This window comes from Psammomys obesus, unplaced genomic scaffold (assembly GCF_907164565.1).
Source record: "Psammomys obesus unplaced genomic scaffold, mPsaObe1.curated_primary_1811, whole genome shotgun sequence".
Taxonomy (NCBI): domain Eukaryota; kingdom Metazoa; phylum Chordata; class Mammalia; order Rodentia; family Muridae; genus Psammomys; species Psammomys obesus.
The window spans coordinates 18,993,577-19,016,162 of NW_026596039.1; the positions used below are offsets into that span (position 1 = coordinate 18,993,577).

A 22,586-nucleotide genomic window follows, 5' to 3' on the forward strand; every position below is an offset into this window, starting at 1 on the left:
TCCTGCTTCCAGAGTATTGGGATTAAAGGCATATGTCACCACCACCTGGCCCAGAACTCCTTTCTAAATTTCCAATCTTCCCCTTACTCCTCTGCACTGCCCAATGGTGGCTCCTGGTCATAGTTGCTTCAAATTGGACTCCACCTTGGGTCTGCTAAAGCATGTGAGGTCTGGGTCCTGCCTTCTCAGGAACCTTCTCATTCTTAGGAACTCACCACCTCTGCTCCCCATGTAGCCTTCTCTTGACAAGGGACGCCTGCGTACACTCCATCCCTGCCCCTTTTACTGAGTGTGTGGAAAGTGGCACATCCTGCTGCCTCTGCTTTGTTGGCTGGCTACTGGCAGAAGGTGACACCCCAAAGGACTTCTGGCTACCAAGCTGAGCCCTGAGAGGGTTCCTCCATCTGTCCACAATGTTAGGGGTACTCTCTAGGTTAAGAATTATGTCATGCTCATTTACAACAACCCAACAGACACACGGATGGCTGGAGGACAGGAGAAACAGCATAAACAGGAAGTAAAAGCAAGGCTGGCACAGGCTGCAGAGTGCTTGCCTCACATGCCCAAAGCCCTGGGGTTGAGACCCAGTACTGCAGTCACGGGCACCTGGGAAATGGAGATAGCAGACTCAGCAGTGTAAGTTCATTCCCAGCTGTACAATGATTACAAGCCAGCTGGGGCTACGTGGAGCTCTGTCTGAAAAAGAAAAAAGGAAACGCTGGGCTGGTGGGTTACAGCTGTTTCTACCATTGTTGGAGTCTTTGCCTCAAATTTGTAAGGTTCTGGGTTCAATCTCCAGCACTTTTTCCAGATACAAAAATCATTTCAAAAAAATAAAAACAGAAAGGAGAAGGGAAATGAAATGAAGAGATGGAAGCTAGAGGCAGGGGACAGGATAAGGCGGGCTCAGCTACCCATGTCTGCTTTGACTCAGGGCCCTGGGAGCTGGGCCTGTTCCTCCACAAGGCTCTATTGCTGGCTTCTAAACAGGACATGGCTGCGGGCAGCCAGTGAGAGTCAGGGGTTAAGATCCCCACTAGCTCAGTCGTCAATGAAGCCAGGTGGTAGCCTGAAACCAGACAGACAATATTTGATTTAGATATCAATAACTACTAAAGATCAGCTCCCACCTACTCCCTATCCTCATTTTCTTTTTCTAAAACAGGTTCTCACTTTGTAGCCTTGGATGGCCCAGAACTCTGTATGTAGCCAAAGTGGCCTGCCTGCCCCCTCAACCCAGAAATGCTGAGGTTACAGCTGTGTACATCTGGTTTCAATTTGCTCATTAAACATTCACCAGGGCTCCAGTGAGCGAGACGCCCTCCACTGCAGTTTCAGAGAGACCAACTCTAAGAAAGGCTCTCCCACCAGCCCGACCATGCCTCCTCAGTGGTTTGCTTTCCCCTCAGGACTTGAACATGACCCAGGGGTCAACGTCCTTCCCTCAGACAGTCGAATTTGCTCAAGCCTCTGACTCCCACTCCCTCTGTTCCCATTCTCGCTGCTTGCAGTCACGGATACATTTTCCCGGAATGGGCCTGGCCACACACACGCTCTTTAGGCCGGTTTCCTCAGGCCAGGTTTGAAAACCAACAAGTGCGTCAGTTTCATCTCCAAGTCTTCAGTGGGCCAGGACCCAGCGGCAGGCCTCTCCATGGGCCTCAGTGGCACTGCCTACCTGCTCCTGCCAAACTCCGGCTTCTCCTCCTCTATGCTTTGTGTAGGCAATTTTTAATTTTTAAAGACAGATTCTCAGTAAACAGCCCACTTTGTTCTCTAACTCATAATCTGCCTGCCTCCACTGGGTTTGCTGGTGTGTGAACCTGCCCTGCTCTAAGCCTCTCTCAGGCTTTGTTCTATGTATGCCCTTTTCTCCCATTTGGACCCATCCTTCACGTTCAATCCACTCACCGACAACTCAATTTCCTTCTCTAGCCTGGGTTTCTTCAGTTTCCTACCTCTTGACAGTTTCAAAGCACACAAGGTTGTACGCCCTCAGCAGAACCTGTGGTCTCTTCTGGTCCTTCCAATGGGCAGGTGGTCAGCTCTCACGTTCCTCACACCCACCCAGCAGGCAGGTCAGGTGTCCAGCTCCTCCCTTTCTTTCACTGTGGAGTGTGCTGACCCCACTCCTAAGCTCTGTTACTCCTTAGGTCTCCCTGGAATTCATCTACCACCACCATCATCCTTATTCTATTCCCTCACACTTCCCTACCAGGGTGATCGTATCTCTGCCACCTCAAACCAGTCCCTGGGTTCCAACAGCTCTTGGCTTGATAAAAACCACATGCAGGCTGCAACCTTCCCTCCCCAGGCCCACTTCCTATCTCCCAGTTCTGTCCATCTGTAAAGAATTGTCTTCAGAGCTCCTGGACAAGCTTCCCTGCCTTGGTTGGCCTCTTCCTGGGTGGGTGGGTAGAGGGTATCAGCCACACCCATGTTTGCACTCATCCTGAACTCAGCACGAATGCAGCTTCTTGATCTACAGACAACACTGTGGTGTTGGGTGTTCCTTCACAGAAGAGCCTGTCTTGGCATGTGACCGTCCTCTCAACCATGAATTCCAGTCTGCTCTGTTCACTGGCTGAATCATCCAGCACAGTCTACACACAGCACGTATTTGAAGTCTGTAGCTAAATGACTGGTCTCTGCCTTTTCACAAAATTAGCCTGAAGTATGCACAGAGGGTGGCTTGATGGGGAAGTCATTGCAGTGGGAGGGACTGGAGCACAGTGGGCCGGGGCGAGGTAGACTTAAGATGAGCTTCAAGCCAGAACTCCTGGGTCTTAGTTAAGTCCTGGATGATGGAGGAGACCCAAAACCATGACAGGACAAGGGGACCTCCCCATTCATCTCAGATGAATCCAGTCTCTCCTACCCATTGGGGTTCTACCACCCTTGGATACCCTGAGGGGAGAAAAGACCATGACTGGTCCTCATTCTCCATGTGTGTACCCTAGTTGGAGCAGGCAAAAGGTGCCTTACTCCATGCAAAGCCCAGGAAGGCACAGGGCTTGGCACACAGGAGAGGTGGGGGCAGCAAAGCTGTCACAAGCTGGAGAAACGTGGGAACTACAAGAGGCTCCCCTTCCCAGCACCCCTGCGGTCAGAATCATCCGGGGCATGTTTGTCTGGGCCCCAGGGCCACATCCCATCTGGCCAGGCCTGGACTTCAATTCTTTGAGCTTCAGACCTGGACAACACACAGGAGAAGCAGCCAGAATGCCCAGGCACCCCATGGATTGGTCCCAGAGCCCAAGGCAGCCCAGGTGCTGGGCTCAGGTGATAGCTGGCAGGAATGGACAGGCGGTGAGCACTCCCCATGGGCAGACACAGGACACTGGCTCGTGCAGCTGACACAAAGAGGCGGCTACATCTTCTGGCCATGCTTTCCTCTCAGCCCCACTCACAGAGACAGAGGGATGGACAAGATGGCATGGGAAGACGACGGGGCAGACAGGCAGGCTCGGCGGAGGAAGCGCCGAGGCTGGGTGGCGGTGTCCTCATGGAGTGGTTTATTAGGATTCCATCTCACAAGGCGGTAAAGTGAGCGGCCACAGCACATGAAATCCAAGCCCCTGACAGACGCCTGCCTCGGGCACATGCAAACAGTGCAACATGGTCAAGCGCAAACATAGGCGACCGAGGCAACACTGGACATGGAACACGGGATGGGGAACAGGCTGGGGTGACGGGTCCCTAGAGAGGCTGGTCCCTCCCACCCCCAGGGGCAGGACAGGAAAAATAAGATTCGTACTTCTTGTAAAATGCCCATTTGCTGGGTACTTTCTTTCTCCTTATGTTGAAAAATAATAAAAAATAAACACACGAAAAAAAATCTCAAAAAAGGAAAGGAATAAAACTCTAAGAAGGCGAATGATGTGAGGCCAAGAGAAGGCCGACCACAGGGGCGCTGCCTCCTGCTGCTGGGCCTCCTCCCTTCTTAGCCCCTTCAGTGGGAGCCCCAAGCCCTACACGTGGGTCCATGAGAGAAGATGCCAGGACTAGGTGGGGTCCCTGGGGGGCCAGAAGGGACAGGCAGGTCAGAGGCAAGAGGCCTACCAGCCCGCTGGGGCTCAGTTCAAGTTCAGGCCAGTGAGCCGCAGGGCGCCGGCTCCCAGATCTTCTAGGCCCTGACCCTGCAGGCCTGTGGCCTAGGCGGAGGCAGAGGTCACAGGTGCAGCTCATGGGTTTTGATGTGCTCCAGCTGCTCTCGGAGCTGCAGGAAGGTGGGCCGCGTGGCAGCATCCAGGTGCCAGCAGTTCTTCATGACCTCGTAGACTGCGGGCGGGCAGCCATCCGGGGCATCCATCTTATAGCCCTTTTCCACCCGAGGGACGACGTCCTTCAGGGGCTGAGAGCAGGTGACATGTGAGTTCAGTGCCTTACCACAGAAGGGAGCCCAACCCAGACATCCCTCCCTAGGGAGTGCCTTCAGCCCCGCCTCAGGCTCAGGTCCGGGAATGGCCTGGAGGCTACTCAGGACAGACCCAATGTACTAGGCTCCAGCTAGGGAGGCAGCTCCCGGGGATGCTGCTCTTGCCACCGTGCCCTCAGCCCCAGCCGTACATGGCTCCCAGACCCAGACTCACAATTCTTGGGTAAGGCACTCGCCCAAAGGAATAGATTTCCCAGAGAAGGATTCCGAAACTCCACACATCGGACTTGGTGGAAAATTTCTGCCATGTGTGTAAGAGAATTAGCATCAGATCCTAGTAAGGTTGGCGTTGGTGCGTGTTTGCGCTCTTGCGCACACGAGTGCCTGCATGTGTGAGAGACTCCAGGACCCTTGCTCACCTTCTCTCTCAAGGCTTCAGGAGCTGTCCACTTGACCGGCAGTTTGCCTGTGTCCTGAGTGCTGGACGCTTCCTTGGTGAGGCCAAAGTCACTGACTTTGGCCACGTTGTCCTCAGACACCAGCACGTTCCGGGCAGCCAAGTCCCGGTGCACGAAATTGTTGCCCTCCAGATATTCCATGGCCTCGCAGACGTCTCTGAGGGCATGACAGCCACATGGCCCTCAGACTGGGGCTCCCACAGCAGCGCAGGGGTCTCCTTCAGGTCCCTACCCCCACCCCAAGCTGCATCACTCACAGTGAGAATTTGAGGAGACAGTCTCCACCTAGCACCGAACGACCACGTGATCGAAGATAGTCCACCAAACTCCCCTGAGAGCAGGACAGAAAGGGGTGGGGGGTGAACAGGGAAGGACCGAAAACACCTGGGATACCAGGCTCAACATATTCATAATCTCATAACCCCCACAATATCTGAGGGGGGCTTACGGATGAGGAAACCGGGATTTGGAAAGGTGGCATAACTTGTTTAAAGTCAGTCAATAAATGACTGGCCAGGGCTGGCAACTTCAAAGCTCGGCTGGGGCAGAGTGGAGGGGCCATGGGAGGGCCATGGTGTGCCGAGGAGCACCCACCTTGGCCATGTACTCTGTGACGATATACAGTCCACCCTTCTCCTCCACAATCACACCCAGCAGCTGGACCAGGTTGCTGTGCCGAAGTTGCCTGTGGCAGGACAAGGTGAATAAGGGTTCGGCCCACCTCCCCGGCTCCACCCAGGCAACCTGCCCTTATTCCTGTCCCAACTTACGTCATGACAGAAGCTTCAGCCAGGAAGGCCTGGGCAGTGGCGTCATTCTTAATGCACTTGACTGCAACTTTGTTGCCTCGGTAATCCCCCAGCATCACATCTGGGGGGACAAGCAGGGGCTGTTTCCTGGACTCCCTGAGCGTCTCAGCCCTCCCGGGAGTTCCCTTAACTCACCTCCAAACTCCCCCTTCCCGATCGTCTGTAGCAGCTTCAGTTCCTTCATGTTCAGCGCCCAGCCACCTGGGGCAGGGAGGCAGTGTGTCAGTGAGGTGAAAGGCAGACTGGAGCCACTTGAGGTGACAGGCACAGCCTAGACTGCTTTAGGTGTAGGGGTGTCTGAGGTTTCCAACCTCTAGGGCAGGGCAGAGGTCTGGGTGGGGGAAGTGGGCGAGCGGGAGGTCTGGGTGTAGCATGCACTCACTGCGGTAGAATTCGTCCTGGGCTGCCACTGTGCCCTCCATGACCTTTGGTTTGATGAGGCGAGTGCAGAGTCCATCGGCATCTGTGGTGTAGTGCTGTAGAGAGAGGGCAAGCCCTTAGAAGCACCCCCACTGGGACACCCCCTTTTCAATGACTCACACACTGTTCATGTCTGACCACCAGAGGGCAGCAGAGGCCAGCCCACGCAGCTTTGAGCAGCTTTGTATGGAGAGGGTTCCTCATTTCAAAAAAGGTGGGGATGCCTGTCCATTTCCCACCCACACTCAGCTACCGGACTCACAATTCTCACTACTTCTTTGGGCCTCACCTGCATCTTCAAAGTAGAAAGCAAAGCCTGGCCTGCTCCCTATACCAGCTGCTAGCCAGGTGTACTCAGGGCCAAGCCAGAGATGGGAGTGAGCTCGGAGGGAACCTACAGGTATCTGATACCAGGTATGGCCTGGCAAGAGCTGGCAGAGCTGGTGTTAGAAGTGGCCAGGACCTCTGGGCTTCAAGGACTCTGATGGCGAAGGCACACATCCGGACAAGAGGTTCTGAGAGCCGGAGGAAGTGAGTTCTGGATCAGACAGATTCAAAAGTCCAGTGGTGGCGCCTCCGATGCCTAGATAAGGGGACCTTCGCTGCTCCGAACCTTTGTGTCCTTATCTAGAAAATGGGGTGCCACCCTATCTGTGGGGCCTCACTGGGGCACTCTGGGGACAGAGCTAAGCCTCGGCACATAGCAGGTGGGTGTTCCACTGAGGTGGAAGGAACCAAAGACCCAAAGAAGCTGTCAAATGTCCAGGTGGCTCAGCCAGGCAAGCTCAGGAGGGTGAGACTGGGAAGGGTGGGTTACCCCGGGCACGCACCCTGACTCACCTCCACCAGCTGCATGAGGTTCTCGAAGTACACCTCCTCATCGATGCTCAGCTTGCTCGCGTGGTACATGATGCGGTAGTGTTCCACCTTGCCTTCACAGCTCACACACAGCGTGTAGTCCCCGGGGTAATTGGTGCTCTCTCGCACCAGGAACAGGCCTGTCTCCGGTGGGTAGAGAAGCCGCTCCGCCTGCTCCCTCGTGATCTTGCCATGGAACCAGCTGGAGGGTGGCAAGGCTGGGGGTCACAACGGCACAGACCTGGGTGCCTCTTGCCAGCCAGGCATATGAGGCCATCATTTTCTCCTTGCCCCTTTTTCCTTCTGCCGGGTCTGTTATGTCCAACCTCTGGTCCCATTCCCAGAATGCCCTCACCTACACAGCTCCTTGCTTGGGGCTGTTTTCCTCTGATGCTTTTCCAGGAGGACCACAACCATTTCCCCTCTTTTCTCTAAGCCAGGAGCCTCTAGCCCTCCCTCCTCCTGGTACTCACGGCATGAGGCTGAGCTTGGTGCCTGCCTTCACGCCCTCACGCTTCTGGACATAGTTGGCTGGGATGATGCCCTCACGGCCCACTTTGTTCTTAGCTTTGTACCAGTTGGGGTCCTGGAGAGAGGACAACACAGACACGCCCTCAGGTCTGCCTCCCTCTGCAGGGAAGCCAAAGCCAGAAGGAGCCCCACAGGTGAGAGAATGGGACAGGCATAAAGGTCCCCAAGTACCTTGGTGACGGCCACAATGGTGAGCACATCTCCTTTGCAGAAGGGAAGGTCTTGCTCAGCAGTGCCATGGAAGTTGTACTTGGCAATACATTCTGTACCGGATGGCCAGGCGGCCTACAGGGGAAGGGACAGGTGTGTGGGTGCAGCCTAGGGCCCTTCTCTATCCGCCTGCCCGAATGCCCTTGAGACCAAAGCATCTTAGCTGACTCCCATGAACCTGGGGTAGGTACACCCTCCTCCAGAGACTTCTGAGTCCCTTCCAGCTCAGACCTGTCAGAGCCCTGTCTGGGGTCCTGTGCCCAATAGAGCACACTGGACTTAATGTTAACTTCACTCAAACTCTCGACAGGGGTGGAGGGTTGGGCACGGGAACAGGCTGCTCCTTTGTCCTGCCTGGAGATGGTGGGATCTGGGACTGACTGCTTTATCTGTCCCCACCACGACCCCATGGTACCTGTATTGCTGACATCTTCTTAGATCTGGCGTCCCCGTGCTACAGGAAGGCCGATCCGTTACTTGGTACCATTAGAGCTGTGGGAGAAGAGTCAAGCTGAGGAAGGGTGAGAAGAGATGATGACCCCCGCCCACTCAGTGTGATCGCCATCTTCTTCAAAGGAGTACAAGCCACGGTGCCAAGGCTTCTGGGATTTGGGACATGGACCCAGGGCTACTGTGTCCAGCCTCAGGTACAAGCACAGAGACTTAAGAGTCCCAGGGGAGGCTGCCATCAACCCTATGTCTCTGGGGGGCCTTACAGGTCCCATAGAGAGACCAAGAGGACCAATGAGACCTAGGGGGTTGACAGGTAAGGGAGTCCAGGGAAATGCTGAAATTGGGCAGGTGCTGTATGGTTGGCAAAGTCACTTGTACTCTGGACAAGTTCACAGGTTCTACAAAAGCTTGCCCAAGAGGCCTCTGCAGAGACAAATGTCTACGCTTCCCTGTCTGTATATACCCAAGAGAAAACAGCCCGTGTCTGCCAGGAGACAGACAGGTGCTCTCCTGTGCTGGGCTTTGTAGTAAGTTTCGGACCAGCAACTGCCTGGGTGTGGAAAATGAGGTAGACAGAGCAGGGAGAAGTACAAAAGGGAACGCCACACAGCAGTGGCGTGACCCTCTTCAGCCGCTCATCAGCCCTGGACTCTCAACCGAGGAGCCAGGCTCAGGAAAGCAGTTCAGAATCTAGTCAATCCAACTCAGGCTTGTGAGGGTGGAAGAGCTTGATATGGTGTGAGGGGACTGACTCCAGGTGCTCCAGGGACTGAGACCCTTGCAGCAGAGGGTCTGTTCTGTAGCGGCTCGCTGGCTGTACCCTGAGAGCCTCCGCACTTCAGTAAAGGCAACACCCAGAACACTCCCCTGGAGCAGCAAGCCTGTCAGCACCACCAGTCCAAATACAGCCTCAGGCCTCAGACAACCTCAGGAAGATGGCAGAGGGGCTGGGGCAACTGTTCCCTTTCTGGTGAGAAACAGAGCCGAGGCCCTTCTTTGGTCACACGGTTCAATGACAGACCCACCGAGAGGGGACAGGTGAGGCCTAGCCATTGCATGTACGGCTCATGTACATCGCCGCTGGAGAACTTCAGTGTAAGTGCTGGGATAGGTTCGTGTGCACGCATGCCTGCATGTTCACACATATGCAGGAAGCACGGGAGCTGGTCCCTGGACAGTTCAAAAGGTGGAGGATGGACAGAAGCTGCCTAGAATGCTTATTTATGGCTCTGGGTTCAAAGCCTAGCACAAAGTGCATATCTGTGTGTTTTAAATTCGTGAGCAGTCAAGCAAATAAAATTTGATATAAAAAGATATTTGTCAGAAAGGCAGAGGGGCATCTCTCCAGGACAAGAGATGGCCAGTTGGAGGCCAGCTTGAGCTATATGCTTAAGACCTTGTTCTAAAAGAGGATGGGTCAGAAAAAGTGACATAGTGACGCTTGACACATTAGTTGAGCTGAGCCGAGGCGCTGGACTAGAAGGTAGGACAGCCTCAAGAACTGGCCTGGAGAGCTGGAGAGCTAGCTCAGTGGTTAAGAGCACTGGCTGTTCTTCCAGAGGACCCGGGTTCAATTCCCAGGACCCACATGGCAGCACAAACTGTCTGTAACTCCAGTTCTAGGGGATCTGACACCCTCACACAGACATGCACACAAAACACCAATGCACACTATACACACTACACACACATAAAAAAAGAACTGGGCTGGGTGGAAGCTGGTAAGGCAGACAGAGCCAATTGCCCCTCTGGGGCTCTATGACCCTTGACATGCTGAGCCTCTCCTGAGCACCCTTGTCTGTCTGCCGTGTGAGAAGTGTTCCAGAGGCCCTGGCATGAATCTTGCAGGGTGGCAAGAAGTTTCCCACGGCACTGTGAAGAGCTATGGTTGGACCCTGAGGGTATTAAGCCCGGGGACCTTCTTCAGGGAGCAGTGCTCCTAGAGTCCGCCAGAAGGAGGGTACAGGAGAGACTGACCAGCACTCCCAAGCTGGACTCTCAGCTCTAATCAGACTGGGGCTTTGAACCTGGCTTTATCAACATGCCAACTTGGAGAGAAAGAACGAACCCTTTGCGCCTAAAATCCCCTCAGCTAAAAGGTAGCACAGTGAACCCCTGCAAGGAGGCTGTGGGAGGAATGGATGAGAACCCAGAGTTGGAAGTGTCTGCTATGCTTCCTGTCTCCTCCAGAACAAATAGTCCTTCCACCAAGAGGCAAGCAAGGCCATCAGGCCTGTTGTCCAGACTGGGCCCTGAGGCCCAGGGAGAGAGTAATAGGAACCATCCCCTCACACCCCATTTCCATGGTTGAGCCAGCATGAATGCAAACCACCTTCTGGGCCCTGTGGACTGCGTTCTGTGGAAGAGTTGTGAGCCTTCCTACCCTGTTTTATGGAAGTGGAAACCAAGGTCCAAGAGGTTAACCCAAGATCACACAGCCTAAGCTAGGGTCTCACTGAGGTTGGCTGAGCCCCAAACTTAGGGTCCTGCTATAGAGAACTTATTAGCACACAGCTCTCCACACCTCCTCCTCCCTCCCCAAATTCAAAACTCACTGCTGCCACCACAGGAGGGAGCGGAGGCTGGGCACAGTTAGTCACCCTTCCAGCTGTCAGTTTGCAAACACTCCTTCCTGGCCTGCAGCTGCCGCGCCACCTCCCTGCTGCCTTGATGACAATAATAAAAATAATCACAGGCCCTGTTTTCTGAGTACTTACTCAGTGTCAGGCCTTATCCTTGGCACTTCACAACGCACCCAATCCTAATGACTCTAAGAGACAGACGGGCTATTATTACTAGCCCCATTTTACAGATGAGGCCCCCAAGTGAAGCCCAGAGTACTATGAGACCTTGCCTGAGGTCAGAGCTCCAGTGAGATTTCACGTCCTGCTTCAGTCAGACTCCTGAGCTCCTTGGCCAGTACTGCCTGCCCTCCTGGTGGCTCCTGCCTTCTGCATTTCACATTATACCCTCAGGAACTGCTGTGTATCTGGGACTTCCTGGTCTGGGGGTGGACAGGGCAAAGAGCACCCATGAGGGGCAAGCACGCATTAAGAGGATGATGGGACAAGACAGCAGTGGTCAGGGGGTGCTGCCTAGGGGGCAGGCTGCTCGGGCCACCAGATCTGGGAGAGTCACTCCCTCTTAACTCCACAGCAGTGCCTTTTAGGACCCTGCTTTTTCACGCATACAACAGCTAGGTGAGAAACCAGCAACTCCTGGGCTGCTGTGACACCTGGGGTTGCCTTCCACCCCCCTGTCCCCTTAGCACCTGTATCTCTGCATATCTCACCAGACTGTCAGCACCTGTATCTCTGCATATCTCACTGTCAATCATGGTGAGGTCACCGAGCCAGGATGGCTGAGCAGCTGCAGTATCCTGGCTGGGCTTGCCTTCTGGTCTGAGGCCGATCGCCAGAGTAGCTTCAAGAGGCCACTTACTGCAAGCCACCTTCCAACTCACCGGGGAGAAGGCACAAAGAAGGTCCTTTGTGGGGCCTTGAACTTCCGGCCAAGGTGCTCTAGGAAGGCGTGCAGGACCACTGTCTTGGGCTGTCCTGGCCCTGGCCCGCTTACCAACTTGCTGTGTGATCTTTCAGAAGTCACGGAGCTCACTGCATTTGCTGGCTTCCAAGCACCATGTCTGTCTCCTTTTCTCACATCTATTTCCATGCACCTGCCCACTTATTGCCCTCTCCCTTCATCCAGGAAGTTTCTACGCAGCCTAGGGTTTCAGCCTAGGGGACTGCTACTATGGTACACAAAGTACAAAGGGAAAGTACAATAGGATGCCCCTCTTTGTGGTGGCAAGAGATGGGGGAAGAGATGACACATCTGAAGCCAGGCTGGGCTACACGGTGAGAGCTTGCCTTAAAATAAATAAATTAATTAAAAAAATAACCTTTAATCCCAGCACTCAGGAGGCAGCGGCAGGTTGAGCTCTGAGTTCCGAGGTCAACTTGTCTCAAAAAACTAAACCAAAATCAACCAAACAAATAAACAAAGGAGGACAGAAGCGAGAGCTTGGTGTGTAAAGTGTTTGCTGTGAGGATCCGAGTTTGGTGGCAAACACTCACATAAATCTGAGTTCGGGTGGCATGTGCCTGTCATCCCAGAGCCGGAAGGTAGAAACAGGGATTCTAGAACTTGTTGGCTTGCCCGCAGCAAGGGACCCTATCTCCAGAACAATCCTGAGGAATGACACCCGCTGCTGACCTCTGGCTTTCACGCGCAAGTGCACACAGTGTACTTACACATGAATGTACACACGTACTTATACATATCCTACATGCACACAAAAATGGAAGACCAAACTCTCCAGGGTAAGGGATAAATGCCTGCGAGCCGCAAGCCCGTGTGCACCTAGCTATGGGTAACAGAGGTCAGCCCCGGTACGTGCCCACCTACACATGACGGAGGCCAGGAGAGCAAGCTGTGACAAACACGAAGCTGGGCTCCGACCCCCCAGCAATGCAACAGGAAACAAAGCAGCACCGGCCAAATGGCTCAGCAGGGAAAGGCACTCCCTGTCAAGCCTGTCAACTTGAGGTCCATTCCTGGAAGGAGAGAACCAACTCTACAAAGCTGTCCTCTGACCCTGACACACACTGTGTGATGTCCATGCACATACATGTGCGCGCGCGCGCACACACACACACACACACACACACACACAATTAAAACCAAAAAAGTCAATGTAAAATGAGGCAAAATGTTAAGAACAGGTAAGTACAGATAAAGGATCTATGAATGTCTTATACATCATTATTTCTACTTTTTGGTGATTTGGAAACACTCAATACCAAAAAAAAGAGCAAATGCACATTTAGATGACCTACAGTGTACTACATGTTGAGAGTGGGGTTTGTTTTGTGGCTGCTATTGCTGTTTTTTAACTTTTGGGGGGAGGCTGCTTTTGTTTTTTGAGAGTGTCTCTATGTCATCCTGGCTATCCTAGAACTCAATATGTAGACCAGGCTGATCTTCAACTTACTGGAGACCTCCTGCCTCTGCCTCCTGAGAGCTGAGATAAAGACTCAGAGTCACCATTCCCAGCTGTTTTTGGATTTCTGAGATAGGGTCCTGCCATGCAGTCCAGAATGACTTCAATTTCTGAGATCCTTTTGCCTCAGGACAGGATTATAGGCATGTCCCAGCACGCCCAGATATAAACTGTGTGGTTTTAATTTTTTATTACATTTTATTTACTTATTTAATATGCACGTGGACTCATGCGCCACAGTGTACACGTGGAAATCAGAGAGTAGCTTGTGGAAGCTGGTTCTCCTTCCACTGTGTGGGTCCTGGCGATCAGCCCAAAGTGGTCAAACTTGGTGGCAGGCATCTTTACCAGCAGAGCCTTCTCCTTGGCTCACAAGTTCACAGAAAACGAACATACACACCTAAGCTTAGAGATGCCCAGGTAGTTTCTGAGAGCCGTACAGAAGGGGAGAGAGATGGTTTACAGTTACAAAGGACAGCTCATAAACGTCTGTTTAACTCCAGTTCCAGGGAATCCAACACCTCTTCTGAACACAGGCACAAGGCATGCATATAATACACAGACATACATGCAAGCAAAACACTCACGTAAAATAAAATACACCTAAAAAAAAAAAAAAAGATAAGTAACAGAAGTTTCCTCTGGGATAGTATCAAACTAAAGGAAAACATTTTTACTATATATTTTCTATTTTGCCATAAATATATATATACACACACACACTCTATAGTCTATAGTACATATACATATATATGTACAAGCATATATATACACACACATATATATACGTATATATATATATAGAGAGAGAGAGAGAGAGAGACTCTCTTTATATATATATAGACTCATGCAGTCCAGGCTAACCTCTATTTTCACTATGTAGCCAAAGATGGCTTCAAATTTCTGAACCTTATGTCTGACACCATACCCAGTTCATACAGTACTGGAGATTAAACCCGGGGCTTCAGGAAGACCAGTCAAACATTACCATGTGAGCTGTATCCCCAGCCCCTGGTTTTCTTTTAAAGCTACAAACATCTGTATTTCCTCCCCCCTAACAATAAATTTGGAAAAACCACCACTTTTGGAAGCCAGTTCCATCAGGTTCTCTAGCTGTACTGGCAGGCCCCGCCTCCAGGGACTCCTGTATCACGGTGCTCCAAAGGACCTCCCTAGCAGTGGCCTCTGGTTGTACAGGTGGGAGAGGTGAGCTGGGAGCTGACACATCTGTACCCCCAGCAGGGGTTGGGCTTAAAGCTGCTGCTTAGTAATGAGTACTGAATGAATGAACGAAAGAAAGGGGAAAGCCTGGCTGGCCACAGCACACTGGGTCCTGCAACCAATAGGACTATATTTAACCCCAGAGAGTCAGCAGCTGTCAACCACCCCCACAAGGCTGCAGGACAGGGGCTTGGGATTGTGGCAGGGCCAACACTTCTGACTTCCTGTCCTAAACCCTGCTCCCAGCAGCCCTTGTGCTGGGGTCCCGGGAACAGGCTGGGCATTGTGCCCAAGCGCTGAGGTCAGTGGCTGCAGCCTCAGGCAGCCTTTCTGAGGAGCCCAGGCTGTCCAGGAGGGGGTACGGGGTGGGGACAGGAGCCCAGACATGCACAGGCTGCCCTCTCCTTGCCCTCGAGGCAGCTGCAGACCCCAGAACCAAGCACGGGCAGAGGGCTAGGATAGGTCAGAAGACTCTAGCCCTGCCCCCTCACCAAAACTCCACTGCTTAATGGGGCGTGGGAGCTTTCAGAAACTGTTTACACGCAGCTAAAAATACCCACTGAAAAGGGAAGTGTACCAGAGACCTGGGGGGACTGGTGCTCTGGCCCACAGAGACTCTGGTCCTGCTACAGGACCCAGCTGCACTGTCTGGGGACACACACTGACATACAGACACACAGAGGCAAAAGCAGGAAGGTCCTCTGCCTTCTTACTCTGCGCTGCTGGTGTTTCAGGAGCCTTCTTTTGTACCTCGTGCCTTGCCTGGCAGTCAGGTTAGGCAGGACGAGAGAAAGGCCCACAAGGCTCTAGTCTTAGAGGTCTAAGAACTTGATTCGGCCTGTCCTCTGTGCCAAGCCTATGTGGAGGTACTGGGGATTCCAACAAAATACACTCTAAGCTCCTGTCTTCCTCGGTCCAGGATGCCCACCAGGGCAGGTGTGCCACTGCCTCAACAGGCCAAGGTTTGCAGGGGTAACTCAGTGGTCAAGCACATCGTGCTCTCTCATCTGCTTTGGTTCTACTCCCAGCGCCTTCAAACAACTCACCCAGCAGCTTGCAGGAAGGAGGTGAGGGAGATGGAATGACGGGAGTGTCTAGACCAGGCCACGGGTAAGACTACATTGAATCACTAAGGGATTCAATCAAGGCTGCCAAAGGAAGTTTCCTACAGGCCCAGGGCAGACAGGGGCAAAGGTGAAGTGCAGCCTTGGGCACGGCCCCTGAGAGGGCAGGACACCTGAGGTGGGCAGCCAGCCAGCAGCAGAGCTGGTTTGGCAGCTACAGTCAGCCCCACCCCTGGTTCTGCAGAGGGAGGGCTCTCGGGCTGACAGCACAGTCACCCAGCCACACACTGGGTGTAAGGGTTGGAGGGTTCCTGCTAACCCGGCAGTTCAGACAGGCCCTCAGCACCCCCACTGCACACAAGTCCCAAGAGTCTGAAAGCACAGACCTCTGGGGTATGCAGAGCTCTGGGCAAGAAAGATGCCTGGCTTGGGCTCTGGGGCGTGCTGCCCCACCCCCAGCCTCAGGCTCCCTCAGCCCTTAGCACCCTTGACCTAAGAGGAAGGCTGAGTTTAATGACTGAAAAATGTTAAAGAACCAAATTATAGCAACTCACTGGGGCTCAGCGAGACCGGAAATCCTGTCTGGCAGTTTAGGAGCAGTAGGGGGGAGTTAAAGAGGAGGCTAACAGGGAGCCTCCTCCCCAGGGTACACTGTGGCTTGAGGCTGCCACTCCTGGCCCAGAAAGGTTTCTAATTACCACTCAGGAGCCTAATTACTTATATATACTGGGCCTCTGGGCCTCCAGGTCTCCCCAGGGTTCTACCCCAAGCCTCTGCCCCCACCCCTCAGAGTAGGCTTCAGGTCTTTGCATCTTCTTTTGCCTGGACTTACATACAGAGAACCTCTTAACTAACCTCAGACAAAGCAACCAAGGAACCTCCAGAACAAGCAGAGGACACAGCTCAGAAGGCTGAACTACGCAGACAGCACCGGGGACAAAGACTCAGGGGAAGGGGCCACCAACACCCCACACATGAAATCATGTGGCCGATGGCCTGCTGCTCCATCATGGTTCAAGCTCTGCCCCAGCCATTTACTCCTCCCCTCGGCATCACAGGCCCTGGTGGACCCCGCTAGTCAGGGGAGGAGACTAGCTTGCCAATGGTCACCACCTAGGGCACCAGCAGCTTCCAAGAGTGAGAATAGGGCTTAAGCTCAGTTATGCTGGAACCTGGCTCAGCAGACCTCCTCCCCAGCTTTTCCTTGGCAGGATCATATGACATCCTCAAAGGACAGAACAGGAACACCAGGGACAACCACTCACACTGTGTCCTTCTTGCTTGCTCGAGGTACACCTGTGCTCTCTCCTGGCCATCTGCATATCCTGCCTTTGCACAGACAGATCACGAGAGCCTCACAGCAACCCAGAGAAGGCAGCAGCCCTCAGAGGACAGACCTACTGAACAGGAGCCTCTGGCTCTCTGTCTCCTCCTCAAGTGCTTTCACAGGCCCTACTCTCCCTCCGGGAAGTCCTCCAAGCTGTTCCAGCCCATGAAGAACCCAGTAGCAGCCTTGCAGGAGGGGGAACCATAGGCTTGTCCTGCCAGCCTTCCCGTGAGCTCATCCTCCTGTCCTTTTTCCTGTAGTGTGCACATTAGAGGGTGCAACGCCCCGAGGCTGGGTGAGGACCAGGTGCCGGGCTGGGCTGGGCTGAGCAGCAGCAGCCAGGATGTACGGGTCAGATGACACCCAGGTCTCACCCGCCCACAAGCCTTCAAGCCTTCCAACCGTGCAGAGCCCAGGGCAGCCGGGGAGCACCAGCAGCTCGCTTCTGCTCAGTGCAGACCACGGAAGAGAGGCGGAGGGAAGCTGCGGTTGGAGGGTGTGCTGGAAGAAGCTGCCCTTCTCACAGAACCAGGAAGAGAAAGCAGGCAAAACAGGGTGGGCGGAGCTGTGTGGGGCCTTTAGCCCTGCGGCCTACACTCAGGGGAGCTCCCCCGCTGGTCCTGAGCAAGTCAATTCACTAAACGAGCCTCAGTTTCCTCATGGGAAAAAAATGGATTCTCTCTCTCATTCTGCACCCCCATTCGCGCAGTCTACAACCAATGGGTGCTGCAGATTGCACCATGCCCAATAAGAGAGCATCCCCCAATTCCTGGAGCACTCCTGACTCTGGGGATTAGGGCTCAGCCACCCAAAGGCAGTCTCTCCCTGTTCACATCTTTCCTCAGTCAGGCAGGGAGCACACAAGCTCTTCCTTCTCCAGCTCTTTATTTTTAGGCCTGAATTTGACTTTAATCATTACTTAGCGAATTCTATTTCAAGCCCTTGGATGAAGGGACCCAGAAGGGAGGAGGGAGGCAGTGCTCCCTGCTGGGTTTAGGGAGCAGCCTACTCCTCCACCCATCCTGTCCCTAACCAAGGGCGGGGAAGACTGAGAAACACTCAAAGGCCAGCATCTTGGGCAAGACCCAACCCTGTGACCTCATCCCACTGAAGCTAGGGGACAGGAGGGCAGTAGTAATGACCACTTTCATGGCACCAGTACCAGAGAGTGAGAGAGAGATTACGAATGTGTGTGTCAAAGACTGGCAATCGGGGTCCCAAGCTACCAGCCTGAGGGACTTCTGCACTGAAAGGGTCACGTCGGTCCTCCGCACGAAGGGTAGCTCTGGACCACCCTAGTCATCCAGGGTATGCCAAGCAGAGAACACTTTCTTCCCACTGCCCATAGTGTGGAAACCTTCAGGTTAGATCTGCAAAGGAGGGCAACAGCACATACGCCTAGTTCCCAACTCTCAGATGTAAGGCTCCAGAATCTAAGCTTTCCCTTCCCTGGCCACTGGAGAAAACTGAGGCTGGCCTGACTAACTCTGGCTCCGCCTAAGGAACCCTCTATTTTCCACTGGAACATGCAGCCTAGGTCAGCCATGCAGCATCTGGGAGGCAACGGGGTGACTCTTCAGGCTGGGTAGGCTAGTGTGTGCACACCTGTAATCTCAGTGCTCTGGAGACTGACGCAGGAGGATCTCAAGTTTACAGCCATTAGCGAGAACCACTATGTCTGTGCTGGGTGGTGATTCTCAACTCCAAGGCCTTGAAGGGAATGGGTGGGGTCAGGCCCTGGACAGCAACTAGCAGCCTATCTTCCCAAGGCCCAGCCCCATGCTCTGAGGCAGCTCTGTCACGTGGTGATGGGAAGGGAGTGGGGCACAGCACAGACACAGCAGCCTAGAATGCAGAGATAGAGGCTTTCAGGGGCGCTGGGGCACCTTAACAAAAATGGGTGAGAGGTCATCCATTCTGGGGTCCATGGCTCAGGGACCTTTCTCCCACTCTGTGGCAGCCACACAGCCACCGGCCTGGACTCCTTCTAGCTTCTTGGAGGGTTAGTTCAGTGTCCTCCGAGGTATAAGGATCCCTGTCCCTGTTAGCTATGCTCAGGCCTGGAACCCACATGGCTGGCTGCTAAACTGCCTCCTCCCCACGAGCTGCTTGTGGGGTGTGTAGTAACAGCCCACAGCAGTGACAGATGGAAGCGCGGCACATTCAGGGAGAGGGTTCGGGTGACGGGTGACGGTGCTGCGGCAGAGCTCCTGGAAATACCCTGAAGCTTTTTAGAGGCAGTTACCATGACAGGTAGCTCAAGAAATGCCCAGGGACACAGTAGTAAATGGAAAAAGAGTTGTGGTGCACACATTTAAATGGCAAGAGCAACAAAGGAAGAAAGTCAGGAAAACAGGGCTCTAACCAGCTGATAGTCCCTGCCTGGCAATTAGCAGGTAATTTTGTTTTGTTTTCTAAAATTTCTGGGGCTTGTTTTCTTTCTTTCTTCTTTTTTTAAAGACTAGTGCTGGGATCACAGGTGCGCGTCACCACACACCGGCCTCGTTACTTTCTAAATAACAAAATTAAGCACATATGGTCTTCATGGGAGTTCAGGCCGACCTTCCTAGGTCTTACCTGCCCTTCAGCTCTGGCCCAGGTACTCAGGACTTTTCGACTATGGAGCATCTATTCCCACCTGGGACACTCTCTCAGACATGAGAGGATCTCTCTCAGACCTTTCCCAGACTCAACATCTCTGTTTTTTGGGGCTTATATGCCAAGGTTTTGAAGTTTTTCCAAAGATGGACCCCGCAAAGGGACCTGAGTGGGGAGGCTGAGTAACACCGTGGGCCCCTGGCTTCCATCCCCACCTGTGCTGGCGTGAAGGCAGCTGCCCCTCCACCAACACTTGCTGTGGGTCACTGCATGTGGGCTGGCCTCTGCATGGCGGTGCCCCTGTAGTGCGGAGGGCAGCTACTTTCTTGGTCTTTCCTTGTTTCCATCCCAACACAGAAGGAATAGCCGCTCTGATAGGGGAGAATTCGTTCACCAAATGAAACTCGCAGCCTCGAACATATGCTAGCTTAACCTCAGATGCTTTCTAAAAGGCTTCTGGACTCTGGCCACACCCTTGCAACTAAGTTCGTAAGAAGCACCCAGCCATGTCAGGCCCAGCCACAGCCCCTGAGGCTGGACAGGAAGTTCGGGTTGGGCATGAGGCTATGTGAGTACAGCCTCACAGGCGGGGAGTACCCCCACCCGGGGAATCTCAGGGCAACGGGAGAAAAAACCTTAAACAAGGGCAAGGGCTGGAAGGGAAGACGAAACTGCCCGTGGCTTCAAGGGGGTCCAGGCAACGCTCAGCATCCTGAAGGATCTGAAGACCCTGCAGCACGGACAACCTTACTCCTCTGCCTCTGGCCTGATCCTCCTGTAGCCATCACCCTGACATCCAGGGTAGAGGGAAACAGAAACAGGTCCCAAGTGTGCACACTCCTGCCCCAACCATGCCTTCATGCCAAGGCTGTCTCCCACTTTGCCTATACTGACCCCATCTGGGTTCTGAGTGAGCCCGGCTGGGATCAGGACTAACCACCACACTGTTTGAAAGCAGGCCAGGAGCAGGCTTCTGCACACCACAGGGACACCCCTCACCCCTCACCCCTCACCAACAGGACCCAGTCCCAGGCACCAAGGGAAGTCTCACAAGCACTACCTATGATGTCTCAGCAACTAAGTAGGCAGCACTGGGGCCGGAAGCCCTTTCCCTCGCCTCTAGCCCTCTGCAGAGGAACACGTGCTCACCCCACAAGGTCCCTTCTGGGGGTCAGGCTGGGGACTGACTGTGTCCCTAGGGGGTGCCAGGGTGGCCCTGGCTCCCCTTCACCTACAGTTACCGATGGCTACAGAACTGAGAATGAAAGACAGCTAGCCTCTCTCCACCAGAGGCCTGGAATATGACCTGCCCCTTGGGCCTCGGTTCCCTGGTGTACAAAATGATCAAAAAAAGCTCCTACTTAAGCTCCAAATATCCAGTGACTGGACACACCCCTTCCAAATAGCTGGTCTGGGTCCTGAGAAGCCTGGGAAAATGAGCTGATGAGGATGCTAGAAGGTAGGGGCATAGTAGCAATGCCCAGTGTCGCTTCCACGCACACTGGAAGCTCTGCCCATCCTCCACCCAAGGGTCAGAGGTCCCTTGCTTTAAGCCTGGTCCTTTGGCAGGCCAAAGGTGACAGGCTCAGTTCAAGGACCCGGGCTTCTGTCAGGGCTAAAAGGAGGTGGCACGGCCCTGGGCTGCCTGGAGCCAGTAGGACCTCAATGCAGGACTTAAGAAGAGTTCAGAGCCAAGCAAGATAGGGTACCTTCAGGGAAGCCCTGAACAGGAAAGGACAAACTCCCGGGAGTCCGGCCCATTTTCCCAGCCCACACGGATTCCCTTTCTCCCTTTCTCCGGGGTCCTGCTACTTCCCACTGCGCTTCACACGGGGGTTAAGGGGTAGGACTCATCCGACCTAAGGCAAGTCTCCTGTGGTGCAGGGTAGTACCTCCCTCGTGGCTCCCTCCCAGTAGTGTTCTGACAGTGATTCCCGGGAGAATTCGAACCCGTTGGGGGGGGGGGGGGGAGGGGGGCGGGGGGGGGGGGGGGGGGGAGAAGGGTGTGGACGAGGCAGCGTTGGCTACAGAGGCGGGACGACCAACCTCCTTCCTTCCAGGGGACACCGGGACACCCACCTCCTCCCGGACTGCCCAGCACTCACCTCTCTCGGGGCACTGCGGTCCAGGCCACCTCACCGCGGGCGGCATCAGCGGCCTGCAGGACAGTCCATGCGGCCAAGGAGGAGGGGAGGGGCGCTGGGGTCCCCAGGGGGTGCGGTACAAAGAGGTGTATGGATGCGAAAAGAGAGGGAGGAAGGACGGCCAGACAGGCAGGGGGACGGCCGCGCAGCCCGGGTCGGGGAGGGAAGAAAGGCGGGGGAAGGGGCGGGAGGGAGTCCGGGGGGAGGAAACAATGTAGCCGGCGCGGCCCCGGCAGAGTTCCGCTTCCGAACGCGGCCACCGAGGTTCGGTTTGGGGACGTCGCGCCGGCCGCCGGGGGCCGCCCCGGGCGTTCGATCGCGGCCCGCGGGGGGTGCCTGCGCCCCACACCCCGGAGGCTGGGCGGCCGGAGGCTGGCGGGGCGGGAGGGACGGCTGGCTCGGGGACGGCCCCGACGGCGGTGCGGCCGCGGTTGGCCCCGCTCGGACCCGACCCCGGTGGGGTCCCCGGGGCAGGGCTCGGCGTGGCGCGGGAGGGCAAGGGAGGCGGCAGGCTCGGCGGCGGCGGCCAACCGCAGTTCGCCCGGGCTCCGAGGGGAGGAAGCTCGCAGGCCTGGCGAGAGGAAGCGCGGCCCGGATCCTCCGCCCGCTGCGGCGCGCCTGCGCGAGGGGGCCTGCCCGGCGCGCAGCGGGGCGTGGGTCGGCGCCCTCTGCTGGACCGCGGAGGGAGTGCGGGGGGTGTGTCCGCGCCCACGCCCTGCCCCCACTTGCTGGCCTTCGCGAAGGCTCCCGAAAGTCCTTCCAGAGAGCCACCAGCACGCTAGAGCCAACCTCCCAGCCTTCTCTAGGCGAAGCTCCCGTGCTAGGGTGGCGGTTAGGCCTAGACTCCTCTGTGGCAGTAAGCGTGCATGCATTATTTACTAACAAACATTTCCTGGGGGCTGACTCTGCAGGCCACTTTTTTGTTGTTCTGCTTTGTTTTGTTTTGTTTCAAGACAGGATTTCTCTGTGTGGTCCTGGCTGTCCTGGAACTCGCTCTGTAGACCAGGCTGGCCTCGAACTCAGACATACTACTCCCCAATGCTGGGATTAAAGGCGTGTGCCGCTGCCACCACCACTCGGCAGGAGTCCACTTCTTAAAAACTCTTTCTGTCA

The 22,586-nt window shown here is 54.7% G+C and overlaps 1 protein-coding gene across 1 annotated transcript; it reads right to left on the reverse strand.

The window, feature by feature from the left end:
• Nucleotides 1–3,492: 3,492 nt before the first annotated feature.
• Csk (C-terminal Src kinase) lies at nucleotides 3,493–21,625 on the reverse strand. The gene is made up of 13 exons (XM_055622422.1): nucleotides 21,435–21,625; nucleotides 8,080–8,156; nucleotides 7,626–7,739; nucleotides 7,397–7,509; nucleotides 6,906–7,125; nucleotides 6,028–6,121; nucleotides 5,781–5,846; nucleotides 5,607–5,706; nucleotides 5,431–5,521; nucleotides 5,094–5,167; nucleotides 4,798–4,993; nucleotides 4,593–4,679; nucleotides 3,493–4,354 (listed from the first exon to the last, which is right to left on the reverse strand). Exons 2-13 carry the CDS (start codon nucleotides 8,092–8,094, stop codon nucleotides 4,172–4,174), a joined length of 1,353 nt encoding a protein of 450 aa, XP_055478397.1. The 5' UTR covers nucleotides 8,095–8,156; nucleotides 21,435–21,625; the 3' UTR covers nucleotides 3,493–4,171.
• Between the last annotated feature and the right edge of the window lie 961 nt (nucleotides 21,626–22,586).